We start from the raw sequence: 16,956 nt of genomic DNA, 5'->3' as shown, positions 1-16,956 counted from the left end.
GTCTCCTTGCCAAGTGTCACTTCAGCCAGGTTTGTCTGTCAGCATCCCTGACGGCTTCCTAATGCCAGATAATCCTTCCTGTCTGCATGTGCAGGGGCCCTTGGCCTGACACTTCCACTCTTTGAGATCATTTGCTCCAGGTCACCCACACAACAAGTCCTGGGAAGTGGCCCTTAGTGTCTTCACTGAACCAGAGACAAGCAGGGCCTCAGAGGTCAAGTGGCTGTCTGACAGGCACATGGCAGAGTTGCTCTGACACACACACACAGTTAGGGCTCCTCAGACCACAGTGTAGCAGCAGACAGTGCTTTCTTAGAGACTAGTGTTAACTAGGAACACAGGTGCGGGCTGCTGCTCCCTGCAGAGACACTTCATGGCAGGCAGCTGTGATTGTGATGGTGAGTGACATAGGCGCCCCCTCCCTCTGGGAAGCAAAACAGACTAGGCTATGTGGTTTCTAAAGCTTCCATTCTCACAGGAAAACATCTTTCCTTTTACACACCACTACCATCACCATGAACACCACAGTCCCCTCCACAACCACCGTCGCCACGGTCGCCATCATACCTTCTTTCTCTTCCTTTCTACCATGCTCTGTTTATCTCTGGCAAAGGTGGCAGGATCCAGAAGGCCATGTTCCTTCTAGGATACCCCTTGGGGATTCAAAACCCAGACCCAAAAATGTCACTATCGAGAAAATTAATAAAAAAAAAATCAGAGTTCTGCCTCAAGGAATGCTTTATGTTACCAAAAGGGGTGGTCGGAGATACCAGAACAGAAGCCAGATCATTCACATCTCTGTTTTAGCTGAAGTGACCTTTGACACATACACTGGTCCCCCCATCCCCCTGCTAGGCAACAGAGGGAGTTTCAGTGAGACCTGGGAAAGAAAAGCCCTTGGTACTTAGCTAAAATTGTTTGTGCAACATTCCTGCAAGCTACTGCTGCTGCACAGACCTGGGAAGATGGGTGGATGGGAAGCAGGCTGGGATGAAAGATGTTCAAGAAAGCACTGTAGGCCAGAAGAGTTGCTCAAACCAAAGCACAGGCAAGAAAACGTGCATCTGGGGCTGAGAACACGCCAGGAGGTGAGGGACGACAGGGAAGTGCAGCCATGTGAGCCCTTGCAGCAGATAAGCCACATTCTTGCCCTCATCTCCGTACCCAATACAGCAGAAGCATATTTCCTGAGAACGTGACTTCTCAAATGACCAGTGACATCTCATGTCCCCAGATTCCCTTCTTATAGCTCTTCACTGCTCAGCGTAAGCTTCCAACTCCAGAGAGGGAAACCGGTAGGGTCTCTGCAGCAGGTAGTAAGTACCCTTCACCTTACCACGCCATTGGCTGGGGCTCAGCTACACAGTCACATCCAGCTGCAAGCGAGTCTGGGGGAAATGGATGACTGATTCCAGCTAGCATCCTCCATGAAGCATCAGTTAGGGTTAGCTAGCCATCCCCACTGGAGCAGGTACCTAGGGGATAACCTTCCACTGTGATATGTCAGACACAGAAATTAAAAGAGTAGACTAAAGGGGCCCTACAGACTTTCACTCAGACGTATCTATTCTCAGTTGTTTCTCTTCTAGTAAATACACATATAGAACATACATATGTGTAGTATATACACATGTGTATACGCATGTATGCGTGGATCTCTGAACCATTTTAAAGTACATTCAAATCAGAGCTTCTTCTCCCTAAATATTTTTGTGTGAACTTTCCTACCCAGCAGGTGCCCTGGCTCCCTGTGCCCCCCTGTCCTTATCTGTCGCATGGCAAAGCTCAGTAACACCTTTCAAATCCGTGTGATGATTGCTCCACATGAGAGCCACCCTGGGGTAGTTAGTAGTGGGCTTTGTGCCTAGCGAGATCACTTTGTCCCTTTCAGGTATCTGTGATGGAGATGCAGCCAATGACCTCACCCTGAAGGATGGCTCTGTGCTGGGTGAGGCAGAGGACCCTGCTCCCTTTCTGGACAGCTGGCAGGTGCCCAGCTCCCTGACCTCAGAGGGTCAGACCCGCTTCCGCCCAGACAGTTGTGCCACAGCTGACTGCTCGCCCTGCCTTCGTATGGTGTCCAACCGAACCTTCAGTGCCTGCCACAGCTTTGTAGGTGTCCATGGAGTACAGCATGGGACGACTTCCTGGGCTGGGGAGGGCACATGGAGAGACACCGTGACCTTCTGAGCAGGGTTAGGCTGAGCTGGGCCCTGGGATTTGGGGCACCAGGATGGGCAGCACTGACGGATGCATCCACCTAGGTCTCCCCAGAGTCATTCTGTGAGCTGTGGATCCGGGACACCAAATACGTGCAGCAGCCCTGTGTGGCACTCACCGTGTATGTGGCTATGTGTCACAAATTCCACGTGTGCATCGAGTGGCGGGGCTCTGACTACTGCCGTGAGTAGGGGCCGGGTCACCTTCTCCCACTGTTCTCTTGAACTCATCCCATTAGTGTGTGAAAGGACTCCCAGAGCCACGTCAAGTCAACGCTTCCCCGAGCTTCATAGTCTCTTCACTCTGATTATATTAATGTGCTTATAAATATTCTGCTTGTACATTCTATGCTAATGAGCAGCATCTTTTGCTGTACTTATATTAATGAACAATAAGCAATTATTTTATTTGAATTGATTGTTTTTAATTGGATCATTTCTCTAAACAACGGGCATAGTAACGATCACTTGCTCTTACCGTGCCTTGAGTCAATAGGAGATCATGGCCGTCCAGTTCTCCACACCGGCCTGGCACATGATCCCTGGCTGGGAGTTTGCTTGACCTTTCTCATCTTTGGATCTCTCCCTTCTTCCTTGGAGACAGAAATGGGACCCACCCTTTCCTTACCTCTATCCTGTTAGAGTTGGGTCAGGCAGGCGTAGAGCATTTTTGTTTCCAGGAACCATGGGGACCACTCCTGAGAAGGCCATACCTATCTATGACAAATAAGAATGGAAAGGCCCGGAGTGTACAGAGTAGCATTTTTAAACTGTGGATCCTGGCACCGAGAGTATGGAGCCAGTTGGAGGAGGGCAACAGCAATACTTAAAAAAAAAATGCAACAAAATACAAAATACAGTATGTATCATGGGTAGTAAGATTTTTTTTTCTTTCAACTTACACAGCCATTTCAACCCAGCTGTTCACACAGGGAATCTGGATAAATGCTGGGCCTCATCAGAGGTTTGCTTGGTATGGGACAGAGTCCCAGTAATGGGATTTCTAAAACGCCCAAAGAACTGTCCAGCACCCTTGTGTGTGCTGGGCTGAAACCCCAGATCCACTGTCTCCACCAACACCACTAGAAAACACCAATCTAGAGCAAACGTTTTCAAAAGGGCCAGATAGCAAATACTTCTGTTCTACCCGTGCAGTGCAGAGACAGCCAAAGACGATATGTAAATGAACGGGGTATGCTGGCTGACACCTGCACCCCTAGTACTGGGAAGGCTGAACCCAGAAGATGGATTTTGCCTCAAGTAATGAGACCTTGACCCAACAACACAAAACTCCTCAGCAACACAAACAACACTGACACAAATGAATTGGCACATCTGTGTTCCAATAAAATTGTAGTCAAAAAGCAGACAATAAATAGCATATGGGCTAGGGAGCAGTCTATTGATGACTCCCGACCTTAGAGGAAGGAGGTTCAGTGCTAAGCCCCAGACTCAGGTACTCAGCTGGGCACGGTGGATACGCTGCTCCTCCTTACCCCTTCTTACACTAGGCTAGGACTGATGTCCATTATCCTCCTACAGCCTTCCTGTGCTCCAGTGACTCTACCTACCAGGCCTGTGTGGCAGCTTGTGAACCCCCTGACACATGCCAGGACGGGATACTGGGCCCCCTGGACCCAGAGCAGTGCCAGGTGCTGGGTGAGGGCTGTGTGTGCACGGAGGGCACCATTCTGCACCGACGCCACTCGGCACTCTGCATCCCTGAGGACAAGTGTGGTAGGTTCCAAGCCCAGTCTCCCACTAGTGCCTCCTATGCTTCCTGAAGACCTTGGTAGAGGCCACTTTGCACTTCCAGGTCTTGGCCTTGGGGTGTTTCGTGTTTGGATGAGAGGGATCGTAGTCTGAGACAGTCTGGTCCTGAGTCCCTGTGCCCTAATATGCCCCCACTGCAGCCTGCACTGACAGCTCAGGGGTTCCACGTGCTTTGGGGGAGACCTGGAACAGCTCCCTCAGCGGCTGCTGTCAGCAGCAATGCCAGGCTCCAGACACCATCATACCAGTGGACCTGGACTGCCCTGGTCCCCGACCTGAGAGCTGCCCCCGCTTTGGTGAAGTGATCCTGTTACAGCCCACGGAGGACCCCTGCTGCCTGGGGAGTGTCTGTGGTGAGTCCCACTCTTGGCTTCCCTGGCACTCAACTGTAAGCCAACAACTGGCTCCAGCTGTGTCTGTTGTATGGCCATGACAACCAGGATAAGGCCTGGAAATTGGAGCATCTTTTGCGGTGTTCACTAGGGGGAAATAGAGAATGAGGCTTTGGGGGAGCAGGAGCAGAGGCTTGAGTTGGAATGGAATGGGCAGAGGCCTGGGGACATTATCCTAGCCAGCTCTGCGTCCTGTAGATTCTGTAAATCACTCTCAGTGTACCATGCCTGGTTCTCCTGTAACGACTTGGCTGCGTAAAGATCTTAAACACTGGCATGCAGTACACCTAGATGAATGTCTGTTCATCTCAGTCTCTGCCTTGTGGGGTCCTCAGAGGCAGCCATTTGAGAGTGGAGGAAGGGCAGGGCAGGGCAGGGCAGGGCAGGGCAGGGCAGGGCAGGGCAGGGCAGGGCAGGGCAGGGCAGGGCAGGGCAGGGAATGGAAGGAGCCCATGTCCAGGCATCCAGTGGCCTCAGTGAGCTGTGAGGACACTGGCCCCCAGGTGACGGGTTGTGTGTCCGGCTCCCTAGTGTGTAACCAGACCCTGTGTGAGGGCCTCGCTCCCACCTGCCGCCCAGGCCACAGCCTTATCACCCACTTCCAGGAGGATTCCTGCTGTCCCAGCTACAGCTGCGGTAAGAGGTTGGGATGGGGGAGTGGGGTAGACCTGAGATGCTAAGACTGACATCTGTGTTCTGGGTCCTGGATAAAATTGGACAGGGACAGAGAGGAGTCCAGACACAGCCAGGCAGAGCCTGCGGCCAGAGCTTACATTCTGCTTTTTCCTCAGAGTGTGACCCTGGTCTGTGTGAGGCTGAGCAGGTCCCCACCTGTCGTGAGGACCAGATCTTGATTGAGGGCCGCCTAGGAGACTCCTGCTGCACCTCCTACTTCTGTGGTAGGTGGCTGCGGGCTGTGCACCAGCCCCTTCCTCGTTCCTGCTTCTGTGGGTGACTGAGAGGAAAGGCTGGGGTCCTTGTGTGAGAGGGGTAGAGGGGGAAAGATGAAGTCACTATTCAGAATGCAATGTGGGACAAAGGGGAAGGAGTCCTGTGCTACCTTTTCATCACACCGTGAACCCTGACATTGTTGTTTACTGAAAAAAAAAAAAACCTGTTTCTAGTTGTGGTATGGCTCAGCCTTAGCACAGCCCTTTAATCCCTCTCCCTGGAATATAATGACACCCTTAGTACACACTTTTAATTCCAAACAATGAAGGTAAAGTTAGTCTGTAGAAGGAAGTACTCATGTTTGAAAGTAATGTCTAATTGAGTTGCAGACAAAATGACAAATCAGAGAAAGATTTGACAGAACAGGATATGCACAATTCTCACGAGAAGAGAGAGGAAAGGGAAGCTACTTGAGAGGCAGTACAGATAATATGCATATATATATATATATATATATATATACATATATATATGTGTGTGTGTGTGTGTATATATACACATGTATATATATGTGTGTGTATTTCCTATATATATACACATATATACCCATATTTATGTATATGTGTATATGTATATATATGTATATGTGTGTATGTATGTGTATATATATATATATGAGAGAGAGAGAAAGACAGAGAGAGAGAGAGAGAGAGAGAGAGAGAGAGAGAGAGAGAGAGAGAGAGAGAGGAGGCAGTTTTATTGGGACAGTTGTGCAGAGTCAGGTTGCAGAAAGAGAATGAGCTAGATATGGGGTGAGGACAGAAAAGCCAGATGAGAGGAACCAGAAGATTAGAACATATTGCCAACGTTAGCATGCGGCTGGGAGAAAGAAGCCAGCTTGAACCAGTCAGCTTGGAGGTGAGTTTGAGCCAGAACAGCTGAGTTGAACCACCAGGTAGAATTTAGAAAAAAATAAGAAAGGGTGAGCTTATTCAGCAGCAAGTCTTAAAGGCTGAAAACCTTCTAGGCTTAGATTAGATTGCACAGAGACTAGAAGTTTCCAGGACTAGGCCTAGGTTAGCAGACAGAGGCCTCCAAGATAACAATTACATCAGGTGAATAAAAGATACATCTACGCTACCCCTAGGTTGCTGAGCACAAGAAACAGGTGTGTTTTCAGGGCCACACTGTGGGCAGACACAGGATGAACACATAGATTCTGATGCCAAGATGCCGGAGACCCCAAAATGCTGCTTTGAGATGTTTAGAGGCCCCATCCTCTCCCTGAGGGGGAATTTTTATGACAGTGGTGACCCTTCTGTCCCCACAGGCTGTGGTGAGTGTTCAGATCCCATGCCTGAGTGTCAGGAAGGAGAGGCACTCACTGTGCACAGGAACACCACAGAGCTCTGCTGCCCTCTGTATCAGTGTGGTGAGTCCCCGTTGGGCTCAGTGAGGGCCATGTGTGAAGAGGTAGTAGCCTTAGGAGAGACTCTTGCCCTGGGGGTACACTGTATGGGTATAAGCAAGAGGTGGGATGTAGCGGAACTGCACCCTGAGCATTCGTAAAAGCATTCGTAAAAGAGGTGTCTGAGACTAATTTGTCACCTGTCTCCCTACTCCTGCCGCATTCGACCCAGTGTGTGAGAGCTTCCGCTGCCCACAGGTACAGTGTGGCATGGGCACTTCCCTGGTAGAGGTGTGGAGCCCAGACCGCTGCTGCCCCTACAAGTCCTGCGGTAAGTTTCAGTGGGAGAAAGAGCTCCCCCAACATCAACTTGGCTGAGACTGGCTTCCCCAGGCCATTGCTGGTTCCCCTCCTCCTGCCTCACTCTGAGCAGGAAGCATTCCGACTGCCTCGTTCCTCCCCAGGATCACAAATGGTCTCTCATTCTTTTTGCCATCACCTGCCAGTCCAGATAGTCTTGAGTACTCAGGTCTTCCTGGAAGGCCAACAGGAACCTTACAACAGTGATCAATACTGATTGGTGGTGAGCCTTTCACAAAACTCTGAAAGTTACTTTTAAAAGCTGGGAGACCATTCTGCTTCCAGTTTTCAGATGCGTCTTCCAGACCTCAGTAGATGTGCTCTGCATGAGCACAGGGCCACACTCAGCTTCTGGGCACACAACAAGCCAGCCACCCCAGGGAGCATTTAGATCCCTTTGCTGTATGAGCCAGTGGCCCAGAAGAGACTTTCCCAGATGCTCTGGCCTGTGGCCCTTGGTCCTCAAAGTTAAAATGGCTGTGCCCCTTATGTTAGTCTCTGGTGCCTCCAGACTGCTCTGTGCAGCTGGAGCTGCCCACAGGTTGTGCTGCAGGGCGCAGCTGCTGGAACATACCTGTGGGAAATGCATGAGGGAGGAAGTTGCATCCTTGCAGTGGTTATTCTTGGAGAAGCCCTGCTTCCAGGGGAGACAAGGGGAGATCTATGAGTGACCTGTCTGCCTGCTTCACCTCCCTCCATACCCAGTTAGGAGTGTGATATTTGGGACTGCCCAACCATCTAAGCAGGAGCGCTCTGTCTTGGGCATGTCGGGATGAGAGAAGGGTGACAATTTCTCTGGCCATCTCCCTGGGGTGAGCTAGGCTGAGAGTTGTGCCCTTGGAGGGACTGGGTTGCAGTGACGTGTCTGAACATCCCTGTGAGGTAGCTTCTGGCTTCTTCTGTTTTTCAGAGTGTGACTGTGACACTATTCCTGTGCCCAGATGCCATCTGGTATGGAGACCCTGCCCTCTCCACCCACAGCATTATTCTATGTCTCTTTCCCTCCCTTCTCCTCTCCTTCCCGTCTTCTGGAGAGTCTTCTTTTAACCTAGCTCAGAGAGCCCTGGATTTCAAATCAGCACACATATCCCAAGCTCTGCCCCTCGCTCTGGGCACCCTGTCCTCTCTTTGGAGAGCCAGCTTAACTGTGCCGAGGAATAATTGCCAGATCCCGCAGATGGTTGTGATCATGGTGGAGATGCTAGGGAGGATGGTCATGACAGTGAAGATAATGATGGCCATGATTGATAGGTGATGATTGATGGGTGATGATGATGGTGATGATGGTGGAGTTAGTGGGAGGGCAGTCAGGATGCTGAAGATGATGGAGGTGGTGGTGATGATGTGAATAGGTGGAGTTGCCCACTCGCAACTGCTCAGACTTTACCATTGGCCTGCAGTGTTCCAGGTCTTGTAAATGAATTATCTTATTAGTGGTTATGATAAGCCCAAGAGATTGATTCTGTGATGATCTCAATTATGTAAACAAGGGAGCTGAAATTATGGTCGTGAACTTGGTAAATTGCTGAGTCAGGATAAGACGCTTGTGAACCCTTAACCTCCAGGGTGCGTGGCCATTGGAGATGTGTATAAAGTTATACTAGGCTGTTTCTGGATTATGTACTCCGTGCCTTGTCCCAGCACATGTTGTCTCTCTCATGCTCCCCTCCCCATTCCCCTTTCTTCCCTGAAACTAGTAAAGAAAGTGGGGGCGTGGGTAAGGTGTGAGCCACGTGGGTCTCTGTGGTGGTGGTTTCGTGTCTTTCTTGCTGAGGGCAGGAGGCTGGACGGTGGGGAGAGTGGCTGAGCTTCTGGGTGCCAAGGGACCCCAGGTTGTCATCTTCTTCTTACCCATTGCACATGGGCCCAGTGGCAGGCTGTTTCTGAGGGTAGGGTTGGGTTGCCCGCTGTGGGCACTGACTCCCTCTGTCACCTGCAGTGGGAAAAGTCACAGCTGGACGAGGAGTTTATGCACAGCGTGGAGAATGTGTGCGGCTGCGCCAAGTACGAGTGCGGTGAGTGGGCAAAGGGCAGATATGGGAACCTCAGGTGGGCTAGCTGGGAAGGGCCACGGTGGATGGCTGGGCTCTCCAGGACAGGTCCTCCCCTGTCCCCCATCCAGTGAAAGCCCCTGTATGCCTGAGCCGTGAGCTGGGTGTGATGCAGCCAGGCCAGACTGTGGTAGAGCTCTCAGCGGATGGTGTGTGCCATACGTCCCGATGCACAGACGTGCTGGACCCTCTCACCAACTTCTACCAGATCAACATCACCTCTGTCCTCTGTGACATGCACTGCGAGGCGGTAGGGACAGTGTGGAGTGTGTGTCGTCGGGAGGGCTGGGCTGGCGGAGTCTTAACAGGTTGCTGCCTGCTCCAGAGAAATGGAGTCTCTAGCAGGAATCAGAGGCCTCCCAGTTAGGGGAGGCTGGGGCAGGGCAGCAGAGGGGCTTAGTTGCATAAGGCTGATATCACCTTCTCTGCCCTGGCCTTCAGAACCAGGAGTATGACCACCCACGGGACCTGGCAGCCTGCTGTGGCTCCTGCAGGAACGTGTCCTGCCTCTTCACCTTCCCCAATGGCACCACTTCCCTGTTCTTGGTAAATAGTCTATAAACCCACCTGGGAATGGGTCCACTGAGACCCTGAGAGCCTAACACTAAGACCGTGGTTCTCCCTGGGCCCCAGACTAGGGCTTGGTTATGAGCACTATCAGCACCTGGTCCTGGGTTCTACATGTCTTCAGGCCATGCTGCCCATTTGGTCAGAAGCCCTCACTGCCCACCCATGTGTTCTCTAGCCTGGTGCATCCTGGATCGCGGACTGTGCCCGCCATCACTGTGGCAGCACCCCCCTGGGTGCTGTGCTTGTCCGCTCGCCCATCAGCTGCCCTCCACTCAATGAAACCGAGTGTGCCAAGGTCAGTAACTCCTTCCCTCACATCTGGCTTCAAGCCAAGGCATCACTGTCTCACTGGGTGGGAGGAATTTGGATCAGAATCCTGTATGGTTTTCTCAATCATAATCACGTATCTACAAATATGTGATCACAAACCAAGGCATGCAATCACATTGTCAAGTGTTCCAGGACCCATCTCACGCCATTCATCATTCCTATGCCATAGAGACATCAGCACATATACTGTACACTGACGCACCTACACATATAAGTACCGGGCTTATACATACATGTATATTTTAGGATGACAGGATGGCATTTGCCCAGCCTGGTGTAGAAGGCTTTCAGTGTGTGTATAACTAAAAAAAAAAAAAAATCCGTGGAGTGATGAGGTTTCTGTTGAAATGATAAGGTTTCTAAGATTAATAATAGATATTTGAAGATTTCTGCATCTTTAGAACACACACACACACACACACACACACACACACGGATGTGGCTCATTAGTTACAGTGCTTACAAGCATGCGGGAAGCCCTGGATTCAGTCTCTCCTACAGAGCTCTTGCTTTGGGCACCATGGGAGAAAGACTAACTTATACTCTTTATATATTATTTATTTAGTTGGGTTTTGTGACAGGATTTTACTTTGTATTCCTGGCTAGCCTGGAACTCACTATGTAGAGCAAGCTGGCCTAGAACTTGTAGACATCTTCCTGGGATTCGAAACATGCACTGCCATGCCCAGCTCTCTAAGCCTGTTTTTGCCTCTCCCTGGGATCTTGGCTCCTGGACTGGAGCATGGATTCCCCACTCTCTCTTTTTCTCCCTCTAGGTTGGCGGCTCTGTGGTACCATCCTTGGAAGGATGCTGCAGAGCATGTGAGTGAGCATGGTGGAGACGCAGAGCTCAGTGTGCAGAAGGGAGTGGGGCACATAGGTGGCCAAGGGGCTGTGTCACCAACCTGTCATTTATGATGGTAGCTCTCAGGATGAGTAGATGAAGGGATGTCCCATAAGCTGAAAGTCATGGCCCTGGCATAAATAATCAGGTGGCCAGAGGCCACATGTTCATGAACTCCATCCCAATACAAGGCCTCTTCTTCTTGCTGGAGATAAAAGACAGTAGCCACTCCATACAGGAAGCCATTCATCCCTCAGTCAGTCTGCCTCCTCTGCCCCAGATGAAGACTCCAGCCCACATGTCCCCCTCCCCCCCATTAGTTCTGTGACCCATGAGCCCTGGTCTTGAAGCTGCCTCTTTGAGGAGACTTAGGTTTCCAGACCTCTGGCTGTCAGACAGAAACCTCCGACTCACACTTTGCTTCTGGAATCCTGGGTACCCAGAACCAGCATCTCAACTACATGTACCTGAAGGAACCAGTCAGCCTTGTGGCCTTTGCTCACCAGCCTGCCTTCTAGGATGCTCAGACCCTGTGTCCAAAGGGTCATAATCGTTGAGCTGCTTATGTCCACATAACTTACTACAGGAGAGCTTGGCTCCAGACTTTGATTGGCTGATCCATGATCCATAACCTCATGCTCCCTGAATGTTCTGTGTTCCCCGTGTGGCCTGAGCCCTGTGCCTCTCTCCTCGGTTCCCTAAGAGGCTTGTCTCCCATGGTCCCTATTAGACCTGACACTCCCCTGTGTCCCCAATGTCCACTGCTGCTCAGTTACGTGTCTCAGAAACACATAAAACAGGAAGCAGGCAAACACACAGCTATTTCTAATTGTCCCTTCTAGGTGTCCCTACACTCTGAGGGTGATAGAAAGGGAGACTCCTTGCCTCTAGTGAAGGCCATTTAGTCCACATGCATGCTGGGTATTGAGACACATCTCCTGGGTTTTAGTAGCTTCCACTTATCTGGTACCCATGTCCAAGACCACCATTCCTTCCCCCACTGAACACTCCCACAGGTCTATGGCCACGGCAGCACTCGATTCTCCTGCCGGTCTGCTGAGCCTCAGAAGTTAAAGGAAAGGACTCTACCCAGTTGGTGTCTCATGGCTTCTGGGGGCTTGCAGGGCAAGCCCATGACTCTAGCAGATATCTAATGAGTGGCACAGTGTGCCATCCATAAACCTGGGAACTGTGGGTATGGCATAAAGAAGGCTTTGTGGCTGCTACTTTGTGGGCAGATGGAAGAACAGGCGTAGTAGATTATAGGTTGGAGGGTTTGAGTTCTGCAGGGTCCAAGTCATTAAGACTCTGGTGGGGTTCATCACACCAGGATCCATTATCATCCGAGCCTCCGACCCTGTCTGTCATGCCTGGTTACACCCTCACACCTCCTCTGAGCTTTCCATGTATATATATATGTATATGTATGTGTATGTATGTGTTTATATATGTATATATACACATATATGTATATATGTGTATATATGTGTATATATACACATATATAAACATATATACATATATGTATAAATATATATACACATATATACACATATATACATATATGTATAAAACTTTTGGATTGAGACTAGAACTCACAGTGCAGGGAGGAAGGCCACAAAACTTACAATCTCAGGTCTCCCTAGCATAATTAGAGACAGGCCTCTGGCCAGAAAGATTGTGCCTGGGACAGAATATGTCAAAGAGGGATCAAGGAGGGTCGAGGAAGGGAATTGCGTTTTCCAGAAGAAAGGCTCTAGAAAGGTCTCAGCAGGGGTTGGGGGGTCGGGGTGAGGGTTGTGGGGGATAGTGGAGAAAACTATCCAAGGAGGTGAGGCAAAAGAGAGCCATGTGACTGGTAGTCTGTCTGGGAGAGATGTGATCTGGGCAGAAAAATACTCTACAGTGCCAGTTTGCACCCGTGGCCCCTGATTGAGAGCTATGGAATCCCCATGGGTCTTGCTTGTGTGGAGCATCCTGTTAGGCCTTGAGGTTTCCACTTGTGACAGACTCTTACTGCTAGAGTCCTCTCGGAGTAGAAACACTGATGCACAGAGAGGATGTGAGGATGGAAGGAGGGCCTCTAACAGGGATGACAGATACGTGTCGGGCTTGGGTATGGAGATAGCCTGTTCTTGCCTCAGATCTTCTTATAGCACAGAGGTCCGAGGCTCTCCCTAGCCACTCCACGTGTCTTCCTTTGTGTCGTTTGCTCAAGCTTCTACCTTCCTTGGTCCTACATCCTTCTAAGACACTGGGTTAAAGGGGTTTCCCCTTGATGGAGGGGACATCAATGTGTGGGTACCAACTTGGAAGACATTAACTAACCCCAGGCTGACCCATCTCGATGCCAGTCTGGGACATAACTCTTGCCCACCCTGCCCCTACCAGGTAAGGAGGATGGACGGTCTTGCAAGAAGGTGACCATCCGCATGACCATCCGCAAGAATGACTGCAGGAGCAATACCCCTGTGCGTGAAGGGATGGGTATCTTGGGGTGGTGGTGGTGGTGGTGGTGGTGGTCGTCGTTGTTGTGGTCGTGGTCATGGTGGTCGTGGTGGTAGTGGTGGCTGAGGGACTGGAGAGGCAGATGTCCCCCTTGATGACATGCTCGTCCCCAGGTGAACCTGGTGTCTTGCGATGGGAGGTGCCCTTCTGCCAGCATCTACAACCACAACATCAACACCTATGCCCGCTTCTGCAAGTGCTGCCGTGAGGTGGGACTGCAGCGTCGCTCTGTGCAGCTCTTCTGTGCCACGAATGCTACCTGGGTGCCCTATACAGTACAGGAGCCTACAGACTGTGCCTGCCAGTGGTCCTGAGGCCTGGGTGCCAGGCCTGGCTGGGTCACCCCTGTCACCCTCATGTTCTCCTTCCAGCTAGTCTAGGTGACAAAGGGGAGAGGTTAAAGGTTGGGGGATCTTGTTTGTATGCGTGTGCGTGCGTGCGTGCGTGTGTGCGTGTGTGCGTGCGTGCGTGCGTGCGTGCGTGCGTGTGTGTGTGTGTGTGTGTGTGTGTGTGTGTGTAATGGTGAGCAGCATCCACAAGGGACCAGAATAGGCCCCACGTGCCCATCCTGGCTCTCTCTCTGAGTCCTTTTACATGCACATAGGAAAGTGCCATTGCTCAGGGCTTTTGGGATCCAACTCTACATGGCTTGGTCAGGAGGGAAGTTCTAGGCCCAGGAGCTGAAGGCCTGATCCATCTGTGTCTCTGGCCAGGACTTCTAGGGGGAGGAGCCAAGGCTTTCCTGATACACTGCAACCAAAGCAGAACCCAATGCTGGCTTAGGGTTAAGATTTGGTGGCCTGCTTCTTTCTTGTCCCTCTTAACAATGGAAAACCCATAATATAAGGAAAAGGGATTTAACTAACATTTCTGTCTGTCTCAAGAGATCTAGAACTCCTTGAAGTGAAGAGGGTGAGCTTGGGGCTCAGGGATGCCCATGAAGATCTGTGAGACCATGCTGTGACTGAGCAGGTGGCTCTAGACTCCACAACCTCAGAGGGTGCCCTGACATTCTGGTATCTAGAAGAGCAGGTCCAGGTCTGTGCCTCTGTGTGTCACATGCTCACCGTTGAGCCAGGTTTGAGATACATGAAGGATAGGCTTCTCAACAAGGGCCTGGGTGCCAATCCCAGAGGGTGCTGGACAGCCCACTCCTCCCAGCAGTTCTGGAGTATACAGCTGGCACTTCCAGCCTAAAGCTCTGTCCCTTTTCTCCAAGCGTGTGAAAAGTGTATCTGTACTAGGTCTCACTGTGCTAGGTGGTGGCTCAGCGCTGCCTGGGACTGTGTTGGTGGAGAATGTCTGTAGGTGAAAATGCAGCCCTGTGAGTTTGCAGCTCAGGTGGCCCCCGAGTGTCTGTCAGAGCCTTGTCTCCAAACCAAAGTGTCTTCCCTAAAGCCAGGATCAGAGCTCCTGTCCACAAGCCACTCTGCATATCCCCTCCTTTCTGCACTGCTTTGTGCTACTGGGTCTCAAAGGTCATGACCTGCTGCTGTTCAGGTCCCAGCACTGCTCTGACGCCCCCATGGGGTAAAGGTCCTGTGTCGAGATGGTCCCTACATCTGCTTTGTCTCTGTGACTCTTCTGTATCTTCTTCATGTATCAATAAACTGCAAGAAGTCTTCCAAGCATCTCTGAGGATGCCATGCTGGCCTCGAATTCAGGAGAGCATCAGCTGTGAAGAGAAGACCCCCTTGGAGAGCCCTGGGGGTGGGGTATAATGGAATGGACTTCTGCCTGTTTTTACCTGTTTTTTTCTTCTATCACCCCAACTCCCACTCAGGCACCCCTACTGCCTGCCCCATCCCTAATGTTCCAGCCCACACTCCCAATGCTCCTGTTAGGTTACTCCCAGTAAGACCAACTACTCCAGGATAAAACACTCCAAAGAAAGATGAACAAATCACCATCCCTGTCCTGCACCATGGGGCACGAGGGTGAGGACTCTACTGTGGAACAGGCAGGAAGGAGTTGTGGCAGTGTATCATAGCTAGTGGTGTTCAGTTGCTCTCAAAAACCAAGACCAGCAGCACTGTCATAATCAGGCACAGGACTCAGGAAGCTGGTTAACTTAGCCGGGCGTGGTGGCGCACGCCTTTAATCCCAGCACTCGAGAGGCAGAGGCAGGCGGATTTCTGAGTTCGAGGCCAGCCTGGTCTACAAAGTGAGCTCCAGGACAGCCAGAGCTATAAAGAGAAACCCTGTCTCAAAAAACCAAAAAAAAAAAAAAAAAAAAAAAAAAGAGTAAAATCTTTTCCTGTGTCATAATACATAAGGCAACCAGTGTAGCTTACTTATAGCCCCCCAACTCAGATGGGTCCTTAGAGAAGGGGCAGGAAGGCCAGAGTCCAGAGCAGACGAGGGGACAGGGAGGACACCCTTCAGCTTAGGAGGAAGTGACAGTGTTCAGGAGCTCCAGGCAGCTTCTAGAAAGTGGAATTCAAGAAATGGCTTCTGGGCTGGCGTCTTACTCACCTCTCTGTTGCCAGGATAAAACACCACGATAAAGGACAACTTAGAAAAGGCAGTGTATAATTCGTCTTGTGGTTAGAGTCCGTGAGAGCAGAGTGAAGGACTATTCAGGAGAACACATCTGGATCCAAAGCTAATGAGACAGAATTGGGATCACAAGAACCTTTTGGACCCTCAAAGCGTACCCCCAACTAATGCATCTTCTCCAACAAGGCCACACCTCCTAGTTTTTCCTAAACAGTTCCACCAACTGGAGACTAAGTATTCAAACGCATGCACCTATGGAGAGGCTATTCTCATTCGGAGCACCACAGCTAGGGAGATGGCTCAGCCGGTAGAGGCTTCGGGGCTAAAGAGAGCTCTGCAGTTAAAAGCATGCGCTGCTCTTGAAGAAGATTTGGGTTCAGTTCACGCGTGTGGTGCTCATATATACATGCAGGTAGAAGGTTCACACTCATAGTAAAGCTTAAAAACAGCTGGACATGATGGAATATGTTTGCAATCCCAGCACCAAGAAGGTAGACACCGGAACACCCCTGGGGCTCACTAGCCAGCCAGCCTCGCTTAATCAGTGGACTCTGGGCCAGCAAGGGACTCTCTCAAAAACTGTAGACCCATGTTCTGATGAGGGACAATACTGGAGGGTTAACACACACACACACACACACACACACACACACACACACCCCAAGTGGATTTTTCTTAGAGCCTCCATTAAGAGCACAAACCTTCTGGGCTTCCCAGGCTCAAATGAAGGTCAACAAGTCCTAGAACCAGAAACTGTGAGAACATACGTTTGCATGGCTCTAAGGTCCTAAGTCTGTAACTTTTGTCATAGTAGCCATAGTAGGAAACTTATACAACATCTTGAGAAGGAATCCAAGAAATACAGAGAAAGCCAAGCCAGGGTACAAGCTGCAAGCACTGTCTAGGTTTAAAAATAGATACCAATTGTAGCTATCATTGGGGAACAATTAAATAAGCTGGTACAGCTAACACTATGCAGCGCTCTAGTGAACTGACGTGTTGGGCTTCCTAGGATATGTTGCATGAAAATGGCAAATTATGGGTAGAAACCCACAGAACCCACCTCCTTCATTGCCTGTATGTGGGCCACAGAATCCCATTGGTTCTGGTC

General features: G+C 50.6%; 1 protein-coding gene across 1 annotated transcript in view; it reads left to right on the top strand.

Annotated features, from left to right (window-relative positions):
• Otog (otogelin) overlaps nt 1–13,660 on the top strand; it is a 69,689-nt gene extending 56,029 nt beyond the window's left edge. Inside the window, exons 41-56 of the mRNA XM_021168148.3 lie at nt 1,892–2,112; nt 2,265–2,403; nt 3,762–3,956; nt 4,133–4,345; nt 4,916–5,020; nt 5,176–5,283; nt 6,606–6,707; nt 6,916–7,014; nt 7,954–7,994; nt 8,983–9,058; nt 9,166–9,344; nt 9,536–9,640; nt 9,840–9,959; nt 10,771–10,816; nt 13,230–13,309; nt 13,460–13,660. Of these exons, the coding sequence (XP_021023807.1) occupies nt 1,892–2,112; nt 2,265–2,403; nt 3,762–3,956; nt 4,133–4,345; nt 4,916–5,020; nt 5,176–5,283; nt 6,606–6,707; nt 6,916–7,014; nt 7,954–7,994; nt 8,983–9,058; nt 9,166–9,344; nt 9,536–9,640; nt 9,840–9,959; nt 10,771–10,816; nt 13,230–13,309; nt 13,460–13,660 (2,030 nt within the window). The remainder of the gene's footprint in view (nt 1–1,891; nt 2,113–2,264; nt 2,404–3,761; nt 3,957–4,132; nt 4,346–4,915; nt 5,021–5,175; nt 5,284–6,605; nt 6,708–6,915; nt 7,015–7,953; nt 7,995–8,982; nt 9,059–9,165; nt 9,345–9,535; nt 9,641–9,839; nt 9,960–10,770; nt 10,817–13,229; nt 13,310–13,459) is intronic.
• The last annotated feature ends 3,296 nt before the right edge of the window (nt 13,661–16,956 follow it).

This window comes from Mus caroli, unplaced genomic scaffold (genome assembly GCF_978045245.1).
Source record: "Mus caroli unplaced genomic scaffold, Mus_caroli_1 scaffold_8, whole genome shotgun sequence".
Lineage (NCBI taxonomy): Eukaryota > Metazoa > Chordata > Mammalia > Rodentia > Muridae > Mus > Mus caroli.
This window is presented reverse-complemented; position numbering and strand designations above follow the sequence as displayed.